The 27753-nt window shown below is 45.0% G+C and overlaps 1 protein-coding gene across 3 annotated transcripts in view; it reads left to right on the top strand.

The window, feature by feature from the left end:
• ABCA3 (ATP binding cassette subfamily A member 3) overlaps positions 1-27753 on the top strand; it is a 453847-nt gene that overhangs the window by 290442 nt on the left and 135652 nt on the right. For all 3 annotated transcript variants that reach the window (XM_069210492.1, XM_069210493.1, XM_069210494.1), the window contains exon 12: positions 22988-23117. In XM_069210492.1, coding sequence (XP_069066593.1) covers positions 22988-23117 — 130 coding nt within the window. The remainder of the gene's footprint in view (positions 1-22987; positions 23118-27753) is intronic.

Below are 27753 nucleotides of genomic sequence, written 5' to 3'. Positions count from 1 at the left end.
TCCTGAAGTTCTAGAGTTTGGTTATTTAAATCCACCACAACTTTCTATGGACATTTTTAAAGAAGCACATAGACCAACTACTCATGCTTGATATGGAGCGAAGTGCAAAAGATTTGTTGACTATTGTTCAAAACACATTGATCCTTTAACAGCCAAAGTGCAAAACACTGTCTGGTCCTTATTTCATTGACATACTGTAAGGAAATGCCTCCTGGGCATGGTTACCCCCTGACCTTTTGCCTTTTGCTGATAGCAGTTATGCTTGAAAGTGTGCTGAGACCCTGCTAACCAGGCCCCAGCACCAGTGTTCTTTCCCTAAACTGTACCTTTGCTTCCACAATTGGCACAGTCCTTGCACTCAGATAACTCCCTTGTAAATGGTACCCCTGGTACCAAGGGCCCTGATGCCAGGGAAGGTCTCTAAAGGCTGCAGCATGTCTTATGTCACCCTAGGGACCCCTCACTCAGCACATGCACACTGCCTCTCAGCTTGTGGGTGCTGGTGGGGAGAAAATGACTACGTCGACATGGCACTCCCCTCAGAGTGCCATTCCAACCTCACACTGCGTGTGGCATAGGTAGGTCACCCCTCTAGCAGGCCTTTCAGCCCTAAGGCAGGGTGCACTATACCACAGGTGAGGGCATATGTGCAAGAGCACTATGCCCCTACAGTGTCTAAGCAAAACCTTAGACATTGCAAGTGCAGGGTAGCCATAAAGAGTATATGAGCAGAGAGTTTGTCAAACACAAACTCCACAGTTCTATAATGGCTACACTGAAATCTGGGACGTTTGGTATCAAACTTCTCTGCACAATAAATGCACACTGATGCCAGTGTGGAATTTATTGTAAAATGCACCCAGAGGGCATCTTAGAGATGCCCCCTGAATACTAGCCCAACTCCTAGTGCTAGGCTGACCGGTTTCTGCCAGTCAGCCACTACCAGACGAGTTTCTGGCCACATGGGGAGTGTGCTTTTGTCACTCTGTGGCCAGGAACAAAGCCTGTACTGGGTGGAGATGCTTCTCACCTCCCCCTGCAGGAACTGTAACACCTGTCGGTGAGCCTCAAAGGCTCACCCCTTTTGTTACAGCACCACAGGGCATCCCAGCTAGTGGAGATGCCCGCCCCTCCGGCCACTGCTCCCACTTTTGGCTGCAAGGCTGGATGAGATAATGAGTAAAACAAGGAGGAGTCACCCACTAGTCAGGATAGCCCCTAAGGTGCCCTGAGCTGAGGTGACCCCTGCCTTTAGAAATCCTCCATCTTAGTTGTGGAGGATTCCCCCAATAGGATTAGGGATGTGCATCCCTCCCCTCAGGGAGGAGGCACAAAGTGGGTGTAGCCACCCTTCAGGACGGTAGCCATTGGCTACTGCCCCCCAGACCTAAACACACCCCTAAATTTAGTATTTAGGGGCACCCCAGAACCCAGATTATCAGATTCCTGCAACCTGAACCAAGAAGGACTGCTGACCTGAAAGCCCTGCAGAGACGACAGAGATGACAAATGCTTTGGCCCCAGCCCTACCGGCCTGTCTCCTGACTTGAAGAAAACTGCAACAGCGACGCATCCGAAAGGGACCAATGACCTCTGAAGCCTCAGAGGACTGCCCGAACCTAAGGACAAAGAAACTCCAGTGAGCAGCGGCTCTGCTCAACAACAGCAACAACTCTGCAACTTTCTTGCAACTTTTAAAGACCTCACTCTTCCAGCCGGAAGCGCGAGACTTCACCCTCTGCACCTGACGCCCCGTCCTCGAGCTCCAGAGAACCAACACCATAAGGAGGACTCCCAGGCGACTGCGACCTCGTGAGTAGCCCGAGAAGACGCCCCTGGACCCCCCAAAGCGACGCAAGCAGAGAGAATCCAGAGGCTCCCCCTGACCGCGACTGCCTGTTACAAGGAACCCGACGCCTGGACCAAGCACTGCACCCGCAGCCCCCAGGACCCGAAGGAACTGAACCTCAGTGCAGGAGTGACCCTCAGGCGACCCTCTGCCTTGCCCACTCGGTAGCTGACCCGAGTAGCCCCCCTGTGCCCTGCCTGCACCACTAGAGTGACCTCTGGGTCCCTCCATTGAATCCTTTACAAAACCTGACGCTTGCTTTGCACACTGCACCTGGCCGCCCTTGTGCCGCTGAGGGTGTGTTTTGTGTGCCTACTTGTGTCCCCCCCAGTGCTCTACAAAACCCCCCCTGGTCTGCCCTCCGAGGACGCCCATACTTACCTGCTGGCAGACTGGAACCAGAGAACCCCTGTTCTTCATAAGCGCCTATGTGTTTTGGGCTCCTCTTTGACCTCTGCACCTGACTGGCCCTGTGCTGCTGGTGTGGTAACTTTGGGGTTGCCGTGAACCCGAAACAGTGGGCTGCCTATGCCAAGGAACTTAGGGCCAGATGTAGGTAGGTTTCCTTTTGCGAGTTGCAAATTGCGAGTCCCAGCGACTCGCAATTTGCAACTCACAAAAGGAAATGCAGAAAGGTGTCTCAGACACCTTCTGCGACTCGCTATGGGGTCGCAAAGACCCACCTCATTAATATTTATGAGGTGGGTTGCAGTTTGCGACCCCATAGCGAGTCTAGGCACTCACGGTGATGGTGGCCTGCTGGAGACAGCAGACCACCATGTCCGTGACTGCTTTTAAATAAAGCAGTTTTTTTTTTCTCTTTGCAGCCCGTTTTCCTTAAAGGAAAACGAGCTGCAAAAAGAAAAAATACCGAAACCTTTTTGTTTCTGTTTTTTCAGAGTAGGCAGTGGTCCATAGGACCACTGCCTGCTCTGAAAAAATATTTTTGTGAGCATTCACAAAGAGGAAGGGGTCCCACGGGGACCCCTTCCCTTTTGCGAAAGAGTTACCATCCACTTCAAGTGGATGGTAACTGCGAGTTGGTTTGCGACCGCTTTCGCGGTCACAAAGCAACTCTACATTGTGATGCGGTCGCAAATAGGAAGGGAATGCCCCTTCCTATTTGCGAGTCGGAATCACATTTTGCGAGTCGGTACCGACTCGCAAAATGTGATTCTGCATCGCGTTCAGCCTTTTGCGCCTCGCAAACTGCATTTTTAGCAGTTTGCGAGGCGCAAAAGGCTTCCTACATCTGGCCCTTAGACTTGTAAGTGCTTTACTTACTTGACAAACTAACCATTACTTACCTCCCTCAGGAACTGTTGATTTTTGCACTGTGTCCACTTTTAAAATAGCTTATAGCCATTTTTATTAAAACTGTGAATGCTACTGCTCTAATTCAAAGTTCTTAACTTACCTGTGTGGAGTACGTGCATTTTATGTATTTACTTCAAATCTTGAACTTGTGGTTCTAAAAATAAATTAAGAAAATATATTTTTCTATATAAAAACTATTGGCCTGGAGTTAAGTCTTTGAGTGTGTGTTCCTCATTTATTGCCTGTGTTTGTACAACAAATGCTTAACACTACCCTCTGATAAGCCTACTGATCGACCACACTACCACAAAAATAGAGCATTAGAATGATCTAATTTTGACACTATCTTACCTCTAAGGGGAACCTTTGGACTCTGTGCACACTATCTCTTACTTTGAGATAGTATATACAGAGCCAACTTCCTACACATACTACTTGTCTAGATTTTACATCCGTACTACACCTAGTGGCAGTAGCTGTGCATATGCAAACAGACAAGGCACTTTTTCATTCAGGATTCCTGTCACTAAAGCCCTCTTATAAGATCTTAAGAGTCATTCAATTTGTCGGGGCCACCAGCCCCCACTTGGAGTCTCAATATTGTACCAACAAGATTATTGGTCCCTCTGTTTGAGCCCCTCCACTCCTGCCCTCTCCGGTTTCTATCCTGGAAAGTATAATTCCTCGTTGCTATCACTTCACCCAGATGTGTCAGTGAGCTTCAGGCATTAACTTTAGAAGAACCCTTTTTCCATATACATAGAGATAGAGTGGTGCTACGTACCAACTCTAAATATTTTCCAAAGGTGGTGCCTCAATTTCACCCTAATCTATTGAATTGCCATTATTTGTGTCCCAAACTGACAGTTGCGGAAAGTGCCTTTCACACCTTAGATGTAAAACAAGCCCTTACATGTTAAATTGATAGGACCAAATCATTAGAAATTCAGTTGTCATCAGTGACTTCTTCAGGGATGTAATTTAATAGGTCATGAATGATGTAATATGTGAGGTCATAAGCAGTATGCAGTTGGGGCAAGTTATGGTTAGCTCACTGAACAATAACTGGCAAATTTCAGATATTTTGTGTTTTTAAGCATTCCTTTTCAACTCATTTTAACACGTAACTGTAACATAACTTTGACATTTGTTTCTTTTTTGCTGTATTCCAGGGTCTTTTTTTAATGTAACCTATGTTCTTATTACCATACCTAACTATAATATCATTCTAACCTTTGTATTTTTCAGTGTATTTCTGTTTTGTTTAATGTGAGGGAAGATCATATTACCATAATTGACTGTCACTTTGTTTTTTAAGTGAATTTCTCAATGCTTTTTAATTTTACAGAAGAACATACTACTGTATTGGTGTGAAAGGGTCCCAAAACACATTTTCCCCATGCAGTTTATTCACCATAGGAAGTTTAGACAAAGCTTGAGCCACAATAACTGAATTATACCAAATTATGCAGACATTAAGATTTTTGCTCAGAAATCATGCTTTTTGTGATTTGGTGAAAATCTGTTTAGTCGTTTCAGGGAAATTAAGCTTCAGAATTTATAGATATTTAGTTTAGTTATTTCAAGTAACTATAGCTCTTGCCCTGAGGTAACTATAACTGGCGCACCAGCCATGCACTTTTTTCGCATCAGTAGCTTTACTGCAAATGTTGCAGTGATAATATCAGTTATGCCATAGAAGATGTCATGAATAACTTAATATGTCGGGTAATTAGCTGTGCATGGCAAGAGCACGAGTCATAGTCACTTAAAATAACTTTAACAGCTTAATTTCTGTGGTGTTGAGTGTATTAATTCAGAACCCAACTTAAAATGCTAATACATAATAATAACGTTCCTGTAACGTATGTATTTTTCAGTGAATTTCCATGCTTTTATTTTTTAATTTTTTTTTTTAACGCTGCAGGAGTTTGGCCCTGGCCTCAACCCCCCACGTGCATCCAGCCCCGTGCTGCGCACAGCCTTCGCCCGTGTGTGGTGGAAATTGGCCGCAGGGCCTGATCTGAAAACAATCTCCCACATGCTGCTACCCCCCCCCCACTTCCCACATGCATCCAGCCCCACCAACAATCCTCAGTAGTCATTCACCCATGCGCCACGCACGGCCTTTGGCCGTGCACTGCGGAAGATAGCAGCAGGGCCTACAGCGAACCACCCCATATGCCTACAACCCCTTGTTTGTTCTTTAGTGCCAGCACCAGGGGAGGTGTTGATCCCTGGGACAGAAAATGTCCCCCTTCCCCTGTCTTTTGTACTTTTGGCACCGACAAGGTGGTGGTGTCTGTGGCCACCAGGGCCAAGTAAGGGGGGGGGGGTCTGCACTCCCGCCCCCCGATTTCCTATTAAATCCCCAGGAAGGTGGTGGGACCAGGGCTCATAAGACCTTGAGAAGGGGGTCCAGGCAGCATCCCTCCTATTTACTATTAAACCCCTAGGGAGTTGGTGGTCCCTGGGGCTCTGAAGAGCCAGAGGAGAGGGGGGGGTCCTTGCAATCCCCCCCCTTTAAATTTCTTACACATCAGCATGCTCCAGGGAGCTGGCGCACCTGGGAGCTTATCTTTAACATACCGCAAGAGACTGCACTTTTTTTATTTTTTTATTTTCACCACAATCTGCAGATCCTCTGCGAAATTTGCAGCCAATTTTTTTACAAAAAAAAGCTTTTTAGCCCCTTCTGGGTTCCTGGGGATCCCAGCACCCACCACGCCTAAGGAGGCAAGGTATTCTTACCCTCCCTGTTTTTCTTTATTTCTTTTTGGGGGGGGGGTGGGACTTGGCTGTTTCCAAATCCCAAAATGTCTGCCAACACTTCATGGTTGAAGTGTTGACAGCTAATCAGATATCAGCACAGGGATTGTCGGATCTGCAGAGTATCCACGTCCCTAGATATCTAGATTTCTTTTTCCTTTAATATTTTGAAAACTTTTGAATGGATTTAAACCAAATATCTGAAACAGGTCTTTCTTGACTAAGAGCTACCATTCTGTCATATTTGTTGTAAATACGTCCAGTCGTTCGGGCTGTAGTTGTGTTCAAAATCCCTATAGGAAATTGCATTGGAAAAACACGTTAGGACCCCCTCCCTTTTTCTCAACCCATGCTTGACAAATCACCTCAAAACTTTCAGGGCAGCAACTGAAGTCTGTGACAAACAGGTTTTAAACATTTCATAAGGATGTGTCAAACGGCACCAAAGTTATTGGCAAAACAACAAAATCTTTTCCTAACTAGGTCCTGACTATAACTAACCTACTCCCTCTCTGTGAGGGTAGCAGTTTCATGTATTTTTTTAATGTTTGCACTCACAGAGACTGAGGGCTTAAACCGTATTTCCACTGTGAAGTTTCATCTACATTTTGCATAAGACAGGTCTGTGTGTGATTAAAATATTTTTTGTCTGTGCTTGGAAAAATGCTAGAGAAGTAATTCAAAGATATTTTCCTCTTAGTTTTTTTTTAATTAGAAAAAATCTCTATCACTGTGTGATAAAAGGGTTACGTTCCAGCAGACAGTATTTTGTTAGCTTGTTGAGGTGGTGGTAATTTATGAGGTAGAGAAAAAAAGAAAGCAATATCATCAGCCACTGGTACCTGTTTGAAAATTAACCATCATCTGCGCCCCAGTTAATTAGTAAATCATATCTTCAAACAAACAGGTTAGGGGGATGGTACTTCTCCCTCTGTATCAGTTGTGGTGGGGGTTTGAGTGCATTACTGAGGGCTTTCTCATAATATAAGTGAGAAAGTGGGTCCAGACTTTGATATTAGATTATTTAGTTGCAGATAGTCACCGTTAATTTCTCTGTGGCTTTTAAGTGTCAAACTTTGCTCCCCAAGGCTCCATACTCAGACGGTTTGGGGCCTTCAATTTTTGGCCTGAAGTTTAGGTACCAACACCATTATAAATGTAGGCCTTCCTCATCCATATCCGCAACAGAACAATGAGGAAGACACTTGCTACCTAGATGCTAGTTATGTCATTGATTTGGGACAGCATCTATCTCCGGAGTCACCTGATGTGCTCACACATCTACTGCATGCACAGATATGTACCAATCTCCCTGCAGCTCCTGCAGCAAACATCAGAATTCCAAACGGTCCTTTCAGTCATATTGTCATCAGCTAACATTGAAATATTTTGTACACAATACCTGTAAATTGGTTACAGATAGAGCATTTTACTGCCCTTTACCAAATAATTATCTATGAACTTTCCACTGTATCACTTTGGATAACACTGACCATTGTTTAACATATGTCGATGTTTGCTAGGAATGACCAATTGCTAACTATCCTACTCTGTTACCTTCTGTTAATAGGTCTTCCACAGCTGCTGTGTCTCTCTCTTTGCCCCTTGTACTTTGCCTTGACAAGCCCAGTAGCATACCTGGATCAGTCTATGTAAATCCTTTGTGCATACCTGAAACTCTTCAGCATATGTGTCCCTTGTTATTAAAACTCTAGTGTAGGTTATTGGCCTCCAGCCCAACCTAAATATCTAAGTGTGAAATTCTGGGTTATTCAGTGGTGGCGTCATGGGGAATCGGTAGTATGTAATGTGGCTGGTTCTCATTACCTTGCACCAGTATGACTTGGGTGGACAGTAGGGGGGGTTCTTGATTTTTGCGTGTTTTGGGGGACTCAAAGGAGAATAATTTAGGGGTGCTTTACTTATTTCCAGCTCTAATCTCTGCTATGATCTGGTGGCCGGCCAAGTCAGACATATACCATTTCAGAGGTATTGATGGTTGAGTTGCGAGGACATAGCTATTAACCCTTGGAACCCCATACCCACCTTGTGGGAAGCTTTAAACAATACTGATTTGACCACCCGTAAACCTAAGACATTTTCTTTGGATGGTCATTAATACCTTGTTCGGGAATAAAACCGGGGGAGCTCTGGTCACTTAAACATTTCTGGCATAAAGTTCAAGTTGATACAATTAACCCCTTCAATCCAGGAGGTCCTCAATTTGCCCCACCTGTAAAGGTCTTTAACAAGGTTCCCAGTAGGGTTAGAATATTGCTTTCACATGTCTTAGAGACATTTGGTGGAAGAACCAAACCTAAATACTCTATTCCTCATTGACCCCAGCTGAACGCATATTATTAAAGAACCTCCTGGTAGTTGTCCTAATTAATGGCTACACCCATTCCACTAGCCTTCTGATAATTGACTTTGAAGACCACTCCTGAAATTTTTGGGTTCTATCACTAGGGCTGGTACAGACATCTTTGGCTCAGCCAGAATTCATAGAATGTCAGCTGTGAATGGGCCATTTTTAGGGTCGAGCCTGCGTCGCTTGCGCATGCGTTTCGCTAAGCGAGATGCTTTAGGAATTAAAAAGGGCTCGGAGCCCTGTCCACGTCCCGTCAGTGTCTTTCGTTGGCTCGTGGGCTTGCCTGTTAGAATCTGCTTGATTTCATTAGTGGAAGGCATGCATACGTCATGCCTTTTCCGGTGGTTAGCCCTCCTCGAGCGCATCGACCAAGTACAGAAAACATGCGAGGCTCGCCGTTTTCCGTCCGGCTCGTGGACTACTTTTTCTCTATTTTCCTATCGCGATCTCGCTTGGCAGAAGTCGAGCGCTTTACATAATATTTACACAGTTAATTGCACTTTTTCCAGTTACGTACATAAATGCACTTTTGCCGATAGGTTTCAATACGAGTGAAAAGTCGGGTTAGGAGTTTACAACGCTATCAGCTCTAAAACGAGCAAATGCGAGACCCATTGCATTGCAAATGCTTGTTTTATTTAGCCAGATCCTGAGTTCGGACCTTTAGCATTGTGTTTATAGTCCTCCTTTTATAGAAGGTGTTCCATTCAAAGTCCAAAGATCAGCAGGGACAGGGAGCAGGCGTTTCTTGTTCTGCTAACAAGAGAACTGTACACAGCATTTGTAACCTGATTTTATTTTGTAGAGATCTGTTTAAAGATCGCCTTTAGGAATGAGATCGATCTTGGGGCTGAGCCAGACTTCTCCAAAAACCTTTTTTACGGTTTACTCCATTTAGATGGCTACTCCGCATTAAATGAGAAACGGAACATTAGAGTGTGATCTTAGGTGGCCTTGTCTGTCATATTGTAAGCTAGTTTGGTGTTATCTCCTGTTTGACTATTTCTAAGAAATACCACTTAATAGAGCAAGACCAGAAGTAGTCCTACCCCTCTAAGATTTGTGTAATGATTTTAGTGAAGATCTTGACATTAAAGTTAAATAGGACTACCAGCTAGACAATAATTGTGCGTCTTTTTTATGCAAGAAAAGAAAGAAAAGGGAGGACCTTGCCTGCCAGTTTTGGCTGTACTGTACCAATGGGGAGTAGGGTCAAGACTGATTTGCATATGGCTGGGTCCAAACTGGGGTGACATGGTGGTCAAAAAAACAATAGATTGGGATGTCGCCCGAGTGATTGCCAGCTGCTGAGATTAATTCAAGCATTCCATCCATCTTATTGTTTTTTCATTTACTGTAATAAGGGGGCATGCAGGCCCATCTTTCTTGCTAGTGTTGAGGGAGAAGGAACCTTTGCCCCAATAGGGGGTAGAATGTGGGAGCTCATTTCTTTTCAGAAAGTGACAGACTTCCTGTTTCTAAGTTCAAATGATGGTCTGGTCTGGTGTAAAAGGCTATCAGTGCAGCAGTTGCAATGGGCCCTGGAGTGCAAGGGGCTCACAGCACACCAGTTATGGAGAGAAAAGTTTTAAGTCAATTCGTTTTTTGTTCCATGCATGAGCTACACAAACGCACCCCTGTCAATATCTCTAATCCCCACACCCTGCAATCAGCTGTGCCCTTCCAAATCCCCCAATCTTTGCAGTAAAGTTATCAGTGGGGGTCAGACTTCAAAAACGTTTTACTTACAGGGGGGTCAGTGCAAAAAAGTTTGAAGACCTCAGATCTAGAGAGTCCAGATAAGTCTTGATGGCGTCTTTTGATTATCATTACCCTAATCTCAAGGTCATCCCTTTCATGTACTCCTTCTCCAGTTGCTACTCTAGCTGCCGAACTGTGGTTTTGACTGTATGGATTTTATGGTTAAGATCTGAGCCGATCTTGGCAAAATCTTAACATAAGGCTCCTTTTGTTCTTAAATTCAAGCATCGGCAAGCAAATATCACCAGGGAGTATCGTAGTTATTTATTGGTTATATCTCCACAGGGGCTTTCATAATTGTTGCCAAAAGGGCATACATTATTGTAAGGGCAGATTTTGGTGAGCATTTTTTTGATGGTGGGCTCTTTGCTGATCTGCCATTTGTCGATGTCAATACAGTTATTCAGAGAAAAACATTCATAGAGCTATTCAGTGGAAGATTTTATCAACTGAGGGTAGGTACTAAAACCCACAGCCATCGAGAAGGGCACACCATGTGACTTTGCTGGGGATGTGAGGAGTGTTGGAAGGGGCCCCTCAAACCACAGAAGACTCTATCAGCTGTTCACTCAAGCCTTTAATATTGAGGTCATCCATTCAGCCCTCTCAGAAGAGTTACACAAGGCAAGAGTAAGGGGGCATCCAAGTTTTTACCAGTTGTCAAGCTTTTTAGGGACTGGGGGATACAATTGAGTGTAGAATGCGGTCACTAGCTTGGCCAGAACAATAGAGCAGAGATTCCTTCAGATAGCTATAGTGCTGCTCCCAGGCTAGGTCGTCATGTGCTTATCTACCCCTTTTTCTCTCAGTGTTCGCCACCATCTGCAGCCAGTTTAATGCAAACAGAGACCCCTCCCTCCCATCCCAGAAATGGGATTCTCTCACTTTCCACTGTCACCTCAGAGTTTGAGTCATTGTACTGAGTGAGTTTACCGTTGGAAGGGTTGAGACCTTGTGGGCATCACTAGTGACTGCTTGACCTCCAGTCTGCTGCAGTAGCAACTTCTTAGCGGTCTCGTGAGCTTCTTGTTGACTTCTGATGGCTCCTGAAAATTCAGATGGACCCCTGTCACTGACCTCCTCCACCTGTTCCTACTTTGTTGCAGGCCCCATGGTGAGTTTCCAAGCACAGGCTGTGGTTCTCTCTCCCCTCCTCCGCAGTCAGACCTTGGCCTCAAACCCTAAAGGCTCATCTGTGCAGCCATCATATCCTCCAACATAATCAGGAGAACCTAGTGTCTTTTACAGCACCCCTCTCACTGTTCTAATGATAACCATCTTGAAGCTGCACATCTTCCATAGGCCAGCACTTTCCAAAGGACTCCCCAAAATGGTAGCTCAGTCTCTTCATCATGATGAACTCGTGAGCATAAGTCCGCAAATGCTGCTGATCCATTAGGGGAAGTTGCTTGGTGCTATTAGCTTGCAAAGTCACTTTCATATAGGTCTTCATTACAGCCATTCAACATTCCCTTACTTTGGAAAATCGGATTTAATATTTAAATCAGAATTTAGGTAGCTTTAGTGGAAAAATAATTTTATAAAAAATTCTACTTTGGAATACCGGAGTGAGCACTGGCTTAAAACCAATTCTGGAACTCATCACAAAATGCACTCCTGGCAGGGGTTGATGACTGCTGTAGGACAGTAGCTTCTGGGCCCTGTAAGGCAGAAATGTTGGCAACACTTGGCCACTTCGCATTGGATTAGCTGTCTGGGAATGGACAACTGAGAGAATAAGGCACTGCATTCACAGTTCTTTTGGCTTGCTGATCTCAAAAGGGTCTGACGGGGCCTGCTCCAGTTCACACCCATGGCCCTTCTATACCCTTTGACTTCATTTCCAGTAGAGGGATAACTAGTTTGTAATCCTTAAAGAGAGAAAAGAGTTCATTTAAGTAAGGCTATGGCTAGGAGCTGATCTGGAACACTCCAGAGGGGAAAAATGTTTCACCCATTTTGAATTTAGGGCTGTGGGAATTTTTATAGTAAAGTGAAGAGGCTAGTGCACCTAATAAAACTGTTACATCTATACCTCTTTAGAACATTCCTAGATGCAGAAAGACTATGGGCCTGATTACAACTTTGGAGGAGGTGTTAATCCGTCCAAAATGTGACAGATTTACCACCAGCCGTATTACGAGTTCCATAGGATATAATGGACTCGTAATACGTCTGGTGGTATATCCGTCACATTTGGGACGGATTAACACCTTCCTCCAAAGTTGTAATCAGGCCCAATATCTGAAAATGAATGTTCTGCTAGAAGGAAGAGGGCTCCTGCTAGAAGAGGATAAAAGCACTCCTAACTGCTGCTCCTACCTAGATACTGAAACTTCTCTCCACTCCAAGAGTCACATGGCTGCACACTTGCTTGCATGATGCATGGACATTACAAAACAGAAGAACTCCTGCCTCCAAAAAGGATCCTGGTGACCCCAGAAGACTCAACCTATTCTCAGAGATCTGATGTCTAGAAGCCTGCTCTGCGTTCCTGGGGCCTGCAGGACTGACCAGAAAGAAGGTTTCTAGCAATTATCGAAAAAGTGGGATTTAGTAACCTATTTCATCTTTGGTGGACCAGGACAAGGTGCTGAGGTTTGCATATGAAGATTGCACCCAAGGCAAGCAAGTAAATCATATATGTCTCGCTTAGAGATTTTTGTCTTGCTGAAAATGGGGGTTCAGTGGACCCTCGCAATAAAGGCATCCAGCCTCACGGAGACCTGCTTGGCTGCGGCTTACAATCTTTGCCCATTAAAGGTTTTTGAGGCCAAAACAGTGACTAAGTCCGAAGATGAAGCCTTGGGCCTGGGTGATTCAGCAAATCCATCCCAGCAACAAAGCAAATTTGGCAGATGCAAAATCCAGCCTTGTCCCACTCAGAGCTTTTGGCACAAAAACCAATGACGTCAGTGGGAGCTTGGCGACAACCTTTTCAAAATAGGACGACCCTCACCAATCTCGGCCTTGAACATTGCTACGCTGAAGGCAGTACTTAATTTGTTGATAGTGTTTGCTTCTGCTCAGCACCGGCAGTTAATTCTTAACATTGGTACTTTTCAATTGTGCTCCACCGTGTGGTGGTGCAGTCTGCTTATTTTCCACACAATAGTTTACCACTTTACCGTACACTAAAAAATAATAACAGTGCATCTAGGCCATTGGGACAGGCATTTGGCATCATTAGCAGGGGCAGTGGGTGGTGAAACTGCAGTGGCCTCCTACGTGGCCACTTTGGGCCCTTGCACATCTATTTTTACAAGTCAAGCACATGCCTAAAGTTATTGATTTTAATTTTAAAGTCTATGTCCTAAGGTAAAACATTTGACCAGGACAACCTTATTGGTGTAGCCAACCTCTCCGATCCATCACAGTCAGTCTGATATCACACCTAGATCCTTGTGAACTATTGTTTTTCAATAATGCTTTATTTTTTTTGCAGATGCTTTTGGCCTCAAAACTTAAAAAAAATTCCTATCTCTGATTCCACCTACCCGAGTTGATGATTTTTGTATCTATTTGCTCGTTACTTTTCTCTCGGTTCCTAAATTGGTAAATGTTATTGTATTTTGTTCTTTACCATACAACTGTTGGTTCTGCTTGAACTTAAACTCACTTTAAGTTGGTAGGGGTCACCAACTCCTTCCAAATTGATAACTGAATTTCTGATGGAAATTTGCTGGTAACGGCAAAATAACTGACTTATGATACAGTGAATCAGCATCATATTTTCAGATCCATAATGGTCCTTTGATCAAGCGTATGACGTGTGGATAGTGCAAGAATGACACCAATTTGGCTAAGAGCATTAAACCATCAAAACACGAGGGGGATTCGGAGGATTAAAGGTCCAGTGTATACCTTCCAATGAAAGTTACTTAATAATGCAATACACTGTTCCAAGAGGAAAAGAAGAGACAGGGTGAGTACTGGGGGTCCTATCTAATAGGAGCAAGAGTCCTCACACACCCAGTTGGGTGTCATGCTTCATCATCGGACGAGCTCCTCGTCAGACTGGCGCTGCAATGTCTGACGGGCACCACCCATCGGGGGCTCTTTGCCGGAGATCTTTTCTCGATGATGCCACACTATCCCGCAAGTGAGTAGGGAGAGAAAGAGGGGGGAGAGTTCAAAGAAAATAAGAGTAAAATTGGCTCAGGAACCTCACTAAGTGCTATCTTTATTTGTCTGTGTGGGGTGATGGCCAAGGTTAAAACATTTAACAGGAGATTGAGATAGAGATGATGCTCGACCACTCTCTAACAATATATCTAACAGCGAGGAGGTCAGGAACTACAAGACCCACCTCAGAATAGGGTCAACATGTTTCGCGTCTCCGTGGTCCACAAGGATCCAATGATGCTTCTTCAGGACCTAGTGTAAAAAACTTCTCCAACTATAAACTAAATTGGCTCTTGCACACCATAGCTGACAGTCAAAAAAGTATCGTCAGTCACTTACGCGAGTCCACTATGACCCAGGTTTTCCGTTCCTATTCGTCACCCTGGAGATGTATAAAAGGTATCAATGCATAAGTTATATCTCAAATACCCTTGATTCGATCGAAAGACCTTAAATGTATGATAAACTGTGTGGCACACAGTGATGGTGTTGGTGATAACACACCCATGCCAAGTAAATAAACAAAAATATGCTTACCCTCCCAAATTGAGACAGGGCTTCATGGGATCACGTGTGCCGTAGGCCAGGCTCACAAAACACACTACTTGTCATATGGAAAAAACATGGTAAGGGGACAAACACCAATGTTAAAATGTCAAGACTCAAACCATCAAATAGAAAAAAAGTAAAACATATTCATCAGCACTGGAAAACGCAATATAAGGGCGTCATTTCCCTCCATTAAGTGTAACTATAGTAATCATCTTGTATCAGTCTATTATGACACAACGTTGACAGACATAGAGAAGAATTCGTAAGGCCTAGGGCATGTTGCTACTTGCTGTATAACAGCTGGTAGTATCTATGATCAAAATTGACCGGAAAGCAAAACCCGATCAGCAAGGGACAGGAGGTGTCTATCGAGTAAGTTAGATCTTAAACATTTAAAGTAGCGGTTCTCATTCACTTAAGCGATCATTGGAGAGGGACCGGTCTAAGGGGCATGCACTCAAAATTACCGATCGTGCATGTATCCCAAACATTACCGGGTGTTGAGTTCCTCACCTCGGTTAAATCGACATAAAATATCTCAAGCCGTCAGAAGGTCACACGCTCCCAACCGGGACACTTACTTGGCAGATCCTGGCGGCGGGTGCAATAACCTACCCCTGGTCGCGCTCCCGAAGGTAAATAGGAAACGCGAACCCAGGGGAAGAAATACTACCGCGCCCGGAAGTCAGCATCAATGGCTGACGCGCGCGTTGCTTAGCAGCGGCAGTACATGCCGAACCCAACAACGGTAAACAATGGAAATAAATGAAGGGCTCACGTTGCTCCTGTCTCTACATAGGCTCAAAACGGCGGCCATCATGGAGTCATGTTATACTAGGTTAATAATAATCAAAAGAGATCAGCAGATGGCCGATAGACGTTCCTTCATACTATGTAATGAAGGAGAACAAAGGAAACCAGTCATGGCTAATCATGTATCAGCGTTATTCACCCAATTCTTGTCATAAATATGAAAAAGTTGGTAGTCATTCATTGCGTTAAAAGTGGGTGTGAAGTCAAATCATCTCAGAATAACTCATATGTCCGGTGGACCACCTCGGATGATACTCAATGTACTGCAAGGCTGTATCAGGGCGAGAAATTAGTCCAGGGAATATCATCATTCAAGCCTTTGCGATGAGTACCAAGTTTAAATACCCAGTGCTGCTCTAGTTCAAAAAGAGACTCCGTTCCTTTCTGAGAGCACGTCTGTAGTACAACCCACCACATGTCGTCAGGGCTGTGTTGCACTTCTATGTAGTGAATGCTTAATTTAGTCGAAGTTCGACCACAGCGAATGCTGCTGCGGTGTTCATTGATTCTTAATTTGACTGCTCTTGTAGTCATCCCTACATATTGTAAGCCGCAGGGGCAAGTAATCAAATATACACAATTTCGGGTATTACAATTGGTATGTTTGAGTAGCCGCCAGTTCCCGATAGGCTCTAATTCGAATGCATCTGTTCGTTTGGTGAGTGAACATACATTACAGTTTCCACAAGGGAAATGACCAGTGACTGGTGGCAGATCCCACAGGGTCCCTTGTCTACTGGGCACAGCCCGGGGTCTGGGCCGGGTGTGGATCAGCATGTCTTTTAAATTGGTGGTCCTTTTGAAAGCAAAGAACGGTTTAGAGAGATTCTCACCTCCACTACAGAGAATGTCCCATCTTTTGTTAATGATCTTCTTGATGGTATTAGATAGTGGTGTGAAGGTGGACACACAAGTCAGTTTAGTCTCTGAACACCTAGGTGCCGTATGTAGTAGTGTGTCTCTGTCACTGTACTTAGCTCGCTTGTAGGCGGTATTAACCACTCTCGTGGGATAGTGACGATCGCATAGTTTATCTTTCAATTCTGTAGCTTGTGTGTCAAATGAACGGATGTTACTACAATTGTGGCTTAACCGCAGAAACTGGCCATAAGGCAGATTGTCTCTGAGTGCTTTTGGGTGGTGACTGTCGTATAGTAATAAACTATTACGGTCTGTAGTTTTTGGGTGTTTACAGGTCTTTAATTTACCTCCATCAATACTAATCACCAGATCCAAAAATGGGATCTTAGTGGTCGAGACAGAGGAGGTGAAATTCAGAAAAGGGTCGAGGTCATTGACCCAAGTTGTAAAGGCTTCCACCTCAGTGATGGGACCCTGCCAGATGACCAAAATGGCGTCAATATATCGACGGCATAATTTGATATTATCAAAAAAAGGGTTGGAATCAGGTAGTATAAATCGTTTCTCAAAATCGTACATATAAAGGCACGCTAGGTTGGGGGCAAAAGTGCTACCCATCGAAGTCCCTCGAATCAGATGGAAAAGTAGGTCTTCGAATTGGAAAAAGTTCTCTGTCATGGCTAGACTTGCACGGTGCATGATAAAATGCACAGGAGTGGCTGAATCAAGTGTGGCAGATAGAAGGGCTGTCTCGACTACTGTCAGAGTGGCTAGTTGTGGGATATTGGTGTATAATGCTTTGACATCTAAGGTGATCACTGCTTGAACGTCAACTGTAGAATTGATAGATTCTATGAGATTGAGGACATCTTTAGTATCCCTTAAATACGTAGAGGACTGCTGTACAAGAGGTTGCAAAAAATGATCACAAAATGTAGATAGGGGTTCAAGGATAGATCCTATCCCTGAAACTATCGGGTGACCCGGAGGGGGTGGTCTTACCTTTGTGAATTTTAGGGAGACAATAAAAGTATGGTGTTCTCGGATTCACAGAATCCAGAAAATCTGCTTCTTTCTGTGAAATCCATGTATTCCCGCAAGCTTCATCTATCATTCCTCTAATCTCAGATTGAATTCTGGCTGTCGGGTCATGATCGATTCGTGCATAATACGTAGAGTCACCAAGGAGGCGGAGGCATTCTGGTCTATAGTCTACTGAATTCATTATGACTATAGCGCCACCTTTGTCTGCTGGTTTGATGATGATGCTGTTGTCAGCTGCCAGCCTCTTAAGAGCGTCGTTCTCAACTTTGGGTATATTGACGAAACTCTGTTTTGGTCGCAGTTTAGTAATGTCAGTGGTGACTGCCTTTTCAAATGCCAGGATCTCACAAGGTATTGAGGTTGTGGGTGGCATGAATTTAGACGGTTTTTTGAGGCCCGAATCTGATGGTGCAGTGTCAGTGGGTTTGTCTCTAAAAAAGGCCTGTAGTCTGATTTTCCTAAAGAATTGTGCAAGTTCACATTGGAGGCGGAAAAAATCTTCTCTGGGGGTTGGTACAAAACCCAAACCCCTATTAAGAACCCTAGTCTCATCAGGGGAGAGGGGTCTCGCAGACAAGTTGACAACTAAGTCTTTGGTTGTTGGACTTTGCCCTGGCTCCGAGTGACCATCTGTGGCTCCTCCTGGGCCCAGTGGACTCTTCTGCCTCTTCCTCTCCTTCTGCCTCTTCCCCTGCCCCTGCCTAAAAAAGGCATATATGGTAACATGGGACGAGGTTGATAGAAGGGGAAGGGTTTTTGCCACCCAAGTGGCTGACCAGGGTGATATTGGGGGAAATTGAAATACGGTTGTGGTCTCTCGTCATCCGTACTCCACCCATCAGACGAAGAACTGTGGCTGTATTTGCGAGGTCTTCTAAGCGACGTAGAAGATTCATCTGACGAGACGGATTGGGTATCAGCAGAATAGTCTTCCTTAATGTAGGGATAGACTTTTTCTCTACTAAATTTGCTGATATCTTTCTGTAGATACCATACATGCCTTTTTTTAGGCAACGGCAGGGGAAGAGGCAGAAGGAGAGGAAGAGGCAGAAGAGTCCACTGGGCCCAGGAGAAGCCACAGATGGTCACGCGGAGCAGGGCAAAGTCCAACAACCAAAGACTTAGTTGTCAACTTGTCTGCGAGACCCCTCTCCCCTGATGAGACTAGGGTTCTTAATAGGGGTTTGGGTTTTGTACCAACCCCCAGAGAAGATTTTTTCCACCTCCAATGTGAACTTGCACAATTCATTAGGAAAATCAGACTACAGGCCTTTTTTAGAGACAAACCCACTGACACTGCACCATCAGATTCGGGCCTCACAAAACCGTCTAAATTCATGCCACCCACAACCTCAATACCTTGTGATATCCTGGCATTTGAAAAGGCAGTCACCACTGACATTACTAAACTGCGACCAAAACAGAGCTTCGTCAATATACCCAAAGTTGAGAGCGCCGCTCTTAAGAGGCTGGCAGCTGACAACAGCATCATCATCATCAAACCAGCAGACAAAGGTGGCGCTATAGTCATAATGAATTCAGTAGACTATAGACAAGAATGCCTCCGCCTCCTTGGTGACTCTACGTATTATGCACGAATCGATCATGACCCGACAGCCAGAATTCAATCTGAGATTAGAGGAATGATAGATGAAGCTTGCTGGAATGCATGGATTTCACAGAAAGAAGCAGAATTTCTGGATACTGTGAATCCGAGAACACCATACTTTTATTGTCTCCCTAAAATTCACAAAGGTAAGACCACCTCCTCCTGGTCGCCCGATAGTTTCAGGGATAGGATCTATCCTTGAACCCCTATCTACATTTTGTGATCATTTTTTGCAACCTCTTGTACAGCAGTCCTCTACGTATTTAAGGGATACTAAAGATGTCCTCAATCTCATAGAATCTATCAATTCTACAGTTGACGTTCAAGCAGTGATCACCTTAGATGTCGAAGCATTATACACCAATATCCCACAACAAGCCACTCTGACAGTAGTCGAGACAGCCCTTCTATCTGCCACACTTGATTCAGCCACTCCTGTGCATTTTATCATGCACCGTGCAAGTCTAGCCATGACAGAGAACTTTTTCCAATTCGAAGACCTACTTTTCCATCAGATTCGAGGGACTTCGATGGGTAGCACTTTTGCCCCCAGCCTAGCGTGCCTTTATATGTACGATTTTGAGAAACGATTTATACTACCTGATTCCAACCCTTTTTTTGATAATATCAAATTATGGCATCGATATATTGACGACATTTTGGTCATCTGGCAGGGTCCCACTGAGGTGGAAGCCTTTACAACTTGTGTCAATGACCTCGACCCTTTTTTGAATTTCACCTCCACACCAAAAAACTACAGACCGTAATAGTTTTACTATACTACAGTCACCATCCAAAAGCACTCAGAGACAATCTGCCTTATGGCCAGTTTCTGCGGTTACGCCACAATTGTAGTAACATCCGTTCATTTGACACACAAGCTACAGAATTGAAAGATAAACTATGCGATCGTCACTATCCCACGAGAGTGGTTAATACCGCCTACAAGCGAGCTAAGTACAGTGACAGAGACACATTACTACATACGGCACCTAGGTGTTCAGAGACTAAACTGACTTGTGTGTCCACCTTCACACCACTATCTAATACCATCAAGAAGATCATTAACAAAAGATGGGACATTCTCTGTAGTGGAGGTGAGAATCTCTCTAAACCGTTGTTTGCTTTCAAAAGGACCACCAATTTGAAAGACATGCTGATCCACACCCGGCTCAGACCCCGGGCTGTGCCCAGTAGACAAGGGACCCTGTGGGATCTGCCACCAGTCACTGGTCATTTCCCTTGTGGAAACTGTAATGTATGTTCACTCACCAAACGAACAGATGCATTCGAATTAGAGCCTATCGGGAACTGGCGGCTACTCAAACATACCAATTGTAATACCCGAAATAGTGTATATTTGATTACTTGCCCCTGCGGCTTACAATATGTAGGGATGACTACAAGAGCAGTCAAATTACGAATCAATGAACACTGCAGCAGCATTCGCTGTGGTCGAACTTCGACTAAATTAAGCATTCTCTACATAGAAGTGCAACACAGCCCTGACGACATGTGGTGGGTTGTACTACAGACGTGCTCTCAGAAAGGAACGGAGTCTCTTTTTGAACTAGAGCAGCGCTGGGTATTTAAACTTGGTACTCATCGCAAAGGCTTGAATGATGATATTCCCTGGACTAATTTCTCACCCTGATACAGCCTTGCAGTACATTGAGTATCATCCGAGGTGGTCCACCGGACATATGAGTTATTCTGAGATGATTTGACTTCACACCCACTTTTAACGCAATGAATGACTACCAACTTTTTCATATTTATGACAAGAATTGGGTGAATAACGCTGATACATGATTAGCCATGACTGGTTTCCTTTGTTCTCCTTCATTACATAGTATGAAGGAACATCTATCGGCCATCTACTGATCTCTTTTGATTATTATTAACCTAGTATAACATGACTCCATGATGGCCGCCGTTTTGAGCCTATGTAGAGACAGGAGCAACGTGAGCCCTTCATTTATTTCCATTGTTTACCGTTGTTGGGTTCGGCACGTACTGCCGCTGCCAAGCAACGCACGCGTCAGTCATTAATGCTGAGTTCCGGGCGCGGTAGTATTTCTTCCCCTGGGTTCACGTTTCCTATTTACCTTCGGGATCGCGACCAGGGGTAGGTTATTGCACCCGCCGCCAGGATCTGTCAAGTAAGTGTCCCGGTCGGGAGCTTGTGACCTTCTGACGGCTTGAGATATTTTATGTCGATTTAACTGAGGTGACAAACTCAACACCCGGTAATGTTTGAGATACATGCACGATCGGTAATTTTGAGTGCATGCCCCTTAGACCGGTCCCTCTCCAATGATCGCTTAAGTGAATGAGAACCGCTACTTTAAATGTTTAAGATCTAACTTACTCGATAGACACCTCCTGTCCCTTGCTGATCGGGTTTTGCCTTCCGGTCAATTTTGATCATAGATACTACCAGCTGTTACACAGCAAGTAGCAACATGCCCTAGGCCTTACGAATTCTTCTCTATGTCTGTCAACGTCGTGTCATAATAGACTGATACAAGATGATTACTATAGTTACACTTAATAGAGGGAAATGACCCCCTTATATTGCGTTTTCCAGTGCTGATGAATATGTTTTACTTTTTTTCTATTTGATGGTTTGAGTCTTGACATTTTAACATTGGTGTTTGTCCCCTTACCATGTTTTTTCCATATGACAAGTAGTGTGTTTTGTGAGCCTGGCCTACGGCCCGCGTGATCCCATGAAGCCCTGACTCAATATGGGAGGGTAAGCATATTTTTGTTTATTTACTTGGCATTGGTGTGTTATCACCAACACCATCACCGTGTGCCACCCAGTTTATCATACGTTTAAGGTCTTTCGATTGAATCAAGGGTATTTGAGATATAACTTATGCACTGATACCTTTTATACATCTCCAGGGTGACGAATAGGAACGGAAACCCGGGCCATAGTGGACTCGCGTAACTGACTGACAATACTTTTTTGACTGTCGGCTATGGTGTGCAAGAGCCAATTTAGTTTATAGTTGGAGAAGATTTTTACACTAGGTCCTGAAGAAGCGTCATTGGATCCTTGTGGACCACGGAGACGCGAAACATGTCGATCCTATTCTGAGGTGGGTCTTGTAGTTCCTGACCTCCTCGCTGTTAGATATATTGTTAGAGAGTGGTCGAGCATCATCTCTATCTCACTCTCCTGTTAAATGTTTTAACCTTGGCCATCACCCCACACAGACAAATAAAGATGGCACTTAGTGAGGGTCCTGAGCCAATTTTACTCTTTTTTTTCTTTGAACTCTCCCCCCTCTTTCTCTCCCTACTCACTTGCGGGATAGTGTGGCATCATCGAGAAAAGATCTCTGGCAAAGAGCCCCCCGATGGGTGGTGCCCGTCAGACATTGCAGCGCCGGTCTGACGAGCTCATCCGATGATGAAGCATGACACCCAACTGGGTGTGTGAGGACTCTTGCTCCTATTAGATAGGACCCCCCAGTACTCACCCTGTCTCTTCTTTTCCTCTTGGAACAGTGTATTGCATTATTAAGTAAGAGCATTAAACCTACATCATTGAGAAGGCTAGCAGAGCCCTCCCATGGGTGGCGGGGGCTCCATAAATGTGTGGGAAGCTTGGCATCTGATAAAGTGGGGTCCAACTGGGCGTAAACAGGGTGTGGACAAGTTGGGGTGTGGGCATCAAAAAGAATATGGTATAAACAATTATAATGGGCTTGGGAATATGTCACACATAACAGTGAAAAGTATATAAAATGTATTGGGACTGTCTCTCAGGGATCGTTGTAATGTGAATTATTGTAAAATTAAAATAAAATGTTTAAAGATAAAATGTGACTTGCTTTGTTCCTTTGGAACCTTAACCTTGGCAGGTGATATTCGAACTCTGACATCTCTGCTTCTCCTATAGGAGTTCAATATGGGAAAGAAGATCAAGGAAGCTGTCGGGGACCTAACCCTGAACATGTATGAGGGGCAAATTACAGTGCTACTGGGGCACAATGGAGCCGGCAAGACCACCACCCTTTCCATGTTGACAGGTACTGTAAATGAAGGCAATCTCTTGAAAGCAGTCTCTTTAAGGCATGGGCAGGTCCAACTTCCCCTTCAGGCTTGCAAGAGTTTCATTAACAGAGCAGCAGTAAAATATATTAGGTGCCTTGTGTCCTGAGTCTATAACTTTTTATTAACTTAATGCAGAATTTTTTGCAGCATTTATGCTGTGAGATATTCTGTCAGTCTTGACCTTGGAATCCCCTTATCATATTGGGCATTTAGCAGCACCTTAGCACATTACAATCTGAGTGTTTTTGGGGTTCGGTACTTAAGTGGGAACAATTTTGGAAGTTCAGGTGGTAGGGAGTGTCTTCTCAGCAAGAGTGTGAACAATGTACATTTACCCAACAAGATAAGTGCAAGTTATTCAATATTAAAACAAAGAGGAACAATTAACAAAAGTGCATCTATGGAGAATGGGATTTGAATGCGAGTTTTCATAGTTCATTTTATTTCTCCAGAATTGTGGTAGTGAAGGGGATAGTATAACATGTTCCAGAAAGGAGTCACAAATCCTAGAAGGTGCATGAGTGAAGTCTGGTGTTGCGTAGGAATTCAAATGCTTGGCTTTGTGAAGGTGAATGCTTGCCCTTGCACTTTTCTGGACAGGTGTACTTTTTTTCTCCACCAGTGCACTCAACAGTCAAGCAACGCTACTGAGCAATCTGATTTTACTCACCTGAGACATTGGGAGGTATAGATGGTACACCCCTTTTCAGACCAAACTCTACAAGACAGCACCGCTGTCTGGTTGCAAAGACATATTGGGGAAACACCAATGTTTACAGATTAGAGGCTAAAAGAATATAAAGGTTGTGACACCTAATATTCTATTTCTTTCCAGTTCCATAATCAGTTTACTCCCTTTACAAACTTGACTCCCTAAAGATAGTGATAACAAGCAGAGAAGGCTTAACATAACATGCGGTAGTTGGATATCAACTAAGATACATTATAACATAGTATTGTCAACTCTGTCTCTCTTCTGGAGACTAGGGACATAATTTGGAGGACAGTATGGAATTATAATCTTAAAATAACTTCATGACTCACAGTCCACACTATGAACATGCTTAGCTTAGTTTATGCCAGCTTACATCCACACTTGCCCTGACCACCCTACTGCCATCTGTGCAGCCTTTGGCCACACTACAGACCATACTTTTTGGCCTCTGGTAAAATGTTTGTGATTTCCCGTAGTGTTCGCCATAACTAAAAACTATTGACAAAGGCAGTCATTTCCAAAGGCAAGAGTTATTGGCTTTGCCAGAACTTAATGTGACTGTGGCTACTGTCCTCTGTACCCAGGCAGTGGATAATCATTGCAGCCATTCAACCATTTCTCATGGTCTCTAGCCATTGACAAGTCTGTAGGCCATTTGTGTTGCACAACCAGTATCTCTAATGAACCACTTTTTATTTTTACAACTGGTATCTCTCCTGCCTCAACTGAAAAGAGCTGCCTTATAGATTGGAAACAGCATAACTTGATGTATTTGGCCTTGGCAAGCCTAAGGTCTGTCCCAAAGTAGGCTCTGACCCATGGCTCTATTCTGTTCTGGACCGTCCCCTATCTTAGTCAGACCTGCCCGCTGATTCGCAGTGCCACTGTGTCACTCAGTTTCATTTACCTTCAGATGGTGGCAGGGAATATGAGCTGCTAACCACTGCACAAAGTGCCTTTCCAGAATGATTTTTTAGGTTGTTAGCAGCTGTAAGTGGTGTGAAAAAACCCCAAGGATATAGGCAAAAGCCTCATCTACCCTTTGAAGGATTCTTTGGAAGGTTTGAGAGTATTGATGGATCTCTGCATGAGGCCACTCCTCCTCCAAGTCCTCACCCACTCCTCACATGGTGAAATATATTTGTAAGTTGGTAGGTCTGTTAAAGGCCCTCATTAGGATGTGAACATATTGATTTGAAGATTATGGAAAGAGCCTCCCTTCTAGCACTCAATTTGTTCTGTCACAATTAAGCAGCAAAATACAATCCGTTTTTGGTGTTTCAATCTCTCCAAACAGAATGTTGACACTGTCATTTTAAAGAAATAGTAATAGTTTTGTAGGATTCTGTACCGGGTTACTGCACATATTGCAAAGATCAGCATGTCACTGAAAAATGACTACACTTGGAACCAGGCCCATACCAACTCTTGAACAGATTTCTACTCTGGGCCCAAGATCCATGCCTACAAAATTAATAAAGCGCAACCGATTGTCATGCAGCCTGACCCTAACCCAGTCCTCTACTACAATGGTTCCCAACCTTTTGACTTCTGTGGACCCCCACTTTATCCTTACTGGGACACAGGGACCTCCACTGAATCCTTATTGGAATCTGGGGACCCCCCCCCCATGAGTCATTACTGAAAGCTGGGGACCTAATCTGTTAATAATATATAATTTTCTAAGCAGTTCCCCCCCACCCCCCCCCCCACCCCCCCCCCCCCCCCAGGGGTCCCCGGACCACAGGTTGGGAACCACTGCTCATATGTTGCATCTGTTAACAGAGGCTCTATTATTTTTTTGGTTCTAACTCTGATTCTGTGCCAGAGCAGGGGGGATCCCAAGGTGTTGATGAGGGTGATAGTGTGCTTCCCTTTTACTATACTGATGATGCCCTATACATTTATTTACAGAATGTCAGTGGGTTTCACACCTCGCTTAAGACAAAGAATGGCTCACAACTGGGGCCACCAATGGAAGAGAGTGCCTGGTTTACATGGTGATCTGGAGAGTGTAAGGAAATACCTCCTTGGCATGGTTACCCCCTGACTTTTTGCCTTTGCTGATGCCAGGTTATGATTTGAAAGTGTGCTGAGGCCTGCTAACCAGGCCCCAGCACCAGTGTTCTTTCCCTAAAACTGTACCTTTGTATCCACAATTGGCACACCCTGGCATCCAGGTAAGTCCCTTGTAACTGGTACCCCTGGGACCACGGACCCTGATGCCAGGGAAGGTCTCTATGGGCTGCAGCATGTCTTATGCCACCCTGGGGACCCCTCACTCAGCACAGACACACTGCTTGCCAGCTTGTGTGTGCTGGTGGGGAGAAAATGACTAAGTCGACATAGCACTCCCTCAGGGTGCCATGTCAACCTCACACTGCCCATGGCATAGATAAGTCACCCCTCTAGCAGGCCTTACAGCCCTAAGGCAGGGTGCACTATACCATAGGTGAGGGCATAGGTGCATGAGCACTATGCCCCTACAGTGTCTAAGCAAAAACTTTGACATTGTAAGTGCAGGGTAACCATAAGAGTATATGGTCTGGGAGTCCGTCAAACACGAACTCCACAGCACCATAATGGCTACACTGAAAACTGGGAAGTTTGGTATCAAACTTCTCAGCACAATAAATGCACACTGATGCCAGTGTACATTTTATTGTGAAATACACCCCAGAGGTCATCGTAGAGATGCCCCCTGAAAACATACCAGACTTCCAGTGTGGGCTGACTAGTTTTGCCAGCCTGCCACACACCAGACATGTTGCTGGCCACATGGGGAGAGAGAGTGCCTTTGTCACTCTGTGGCTAGTAACAAAGCCTGTACTGGGTGGAGGTGCTTTTCATCTCCCCCTGCAGGAACTGTAACACCTGGCGGTGAGCCTCAAAGGCTCACCCTCTTTGTTACAGCGCCACAGGGCATTCCAGCTAGTGGAGATGCCCTCCCCCTCCAGCCACAGCCCCACTTTTGGCGGCAAGGCCAGAGGAGATAATGAGGAAAACAAGGAGGAGTTACTGGCCAGTCAGGACAACCCCTAAGGTGTCCTGAGCTGAGGTGACTCTGACTTTTAGAAATCCTCCATCTTGCAGATGGAGGATTCCCCCAATAGGATTAGGGATGTGCCCCCTCCCCTCAGGGAGGAGGCACAAAGAGGGTGTAGCCACCCTTAGGGCTAGTAGCCATTGGCTACTAACCCCCCAGACCTAAACACGCCCCTAAATTGAGTATTTAGGGGCCCCCAGAACCTAGGAAAACAGATTCCTGCAACCTGAAGACGAAGAAGGACTGCTGACCTGAAGCCCTGCAGAGAAGATGGAGACACCAACTGCTTTGGCCCCAGCCCTACCGGCCTGTCTCCCCACTTCAAGAAAAACTGCAACAGCGACTCGTCCCCCAGGGTCCAGCGACCTCTGAAGCCTCAGAGGACTACCCTGCATCTAAAAAGACCAAGAACTCCCGAGGACAGCGGCCCTGTTCCAAAGAAACTACAACTTTGAAACAAAGTAACAACTTTTAAAGGACTGCACGTTTCCCGCCGGAAGCGTGAGACTTTCCACTCTGCACCCGACGCCCCCGGCTCGACCTGCGGAGAAACAACACTACAGGAAGGACTCCCCGGCGTCTGCGACCCTGTGAGTAGCCAGAGTTGACCCCCCTGAGCCCCCCAGCGACGCCTGCAGAGGGAATCCAGAGGCTCCCCCTGACCACGACTGCCTGCTTCAAAGAACCCAACGCCTGGTAAAGATACTGCACCCGCAGCCCCCAGGACCTGAAGGATCCGACCTCCAGTGCAGAAGCGACCCCCACGTGGCCCTCTCCCTTGCCCAGGTGGTGGCTACCCCGAGGACACCCCCCCCTTGCCTGCCTGCATTGCTGAAGAGACCCCTGGGTC

Source organism: Pleurodeles waltl, chromosome 10 (assembly GCF_031143425.1).
Source record: "Pleurodeles waltl isolate 20211129_DDA chromosome 10, aPleWal1.hap1.20221129, whole genome shotgun sequence".
NCBI classification, from domain to species: Eukaryota; Metazoa; Chordata; class Amphibia; order Caudata; family Salamandridae; genus Pleurodeles; species Pleurodeles waltl.
This window is presented reverse-complemented; position numbering and strand designations above follow the sequence as displayed.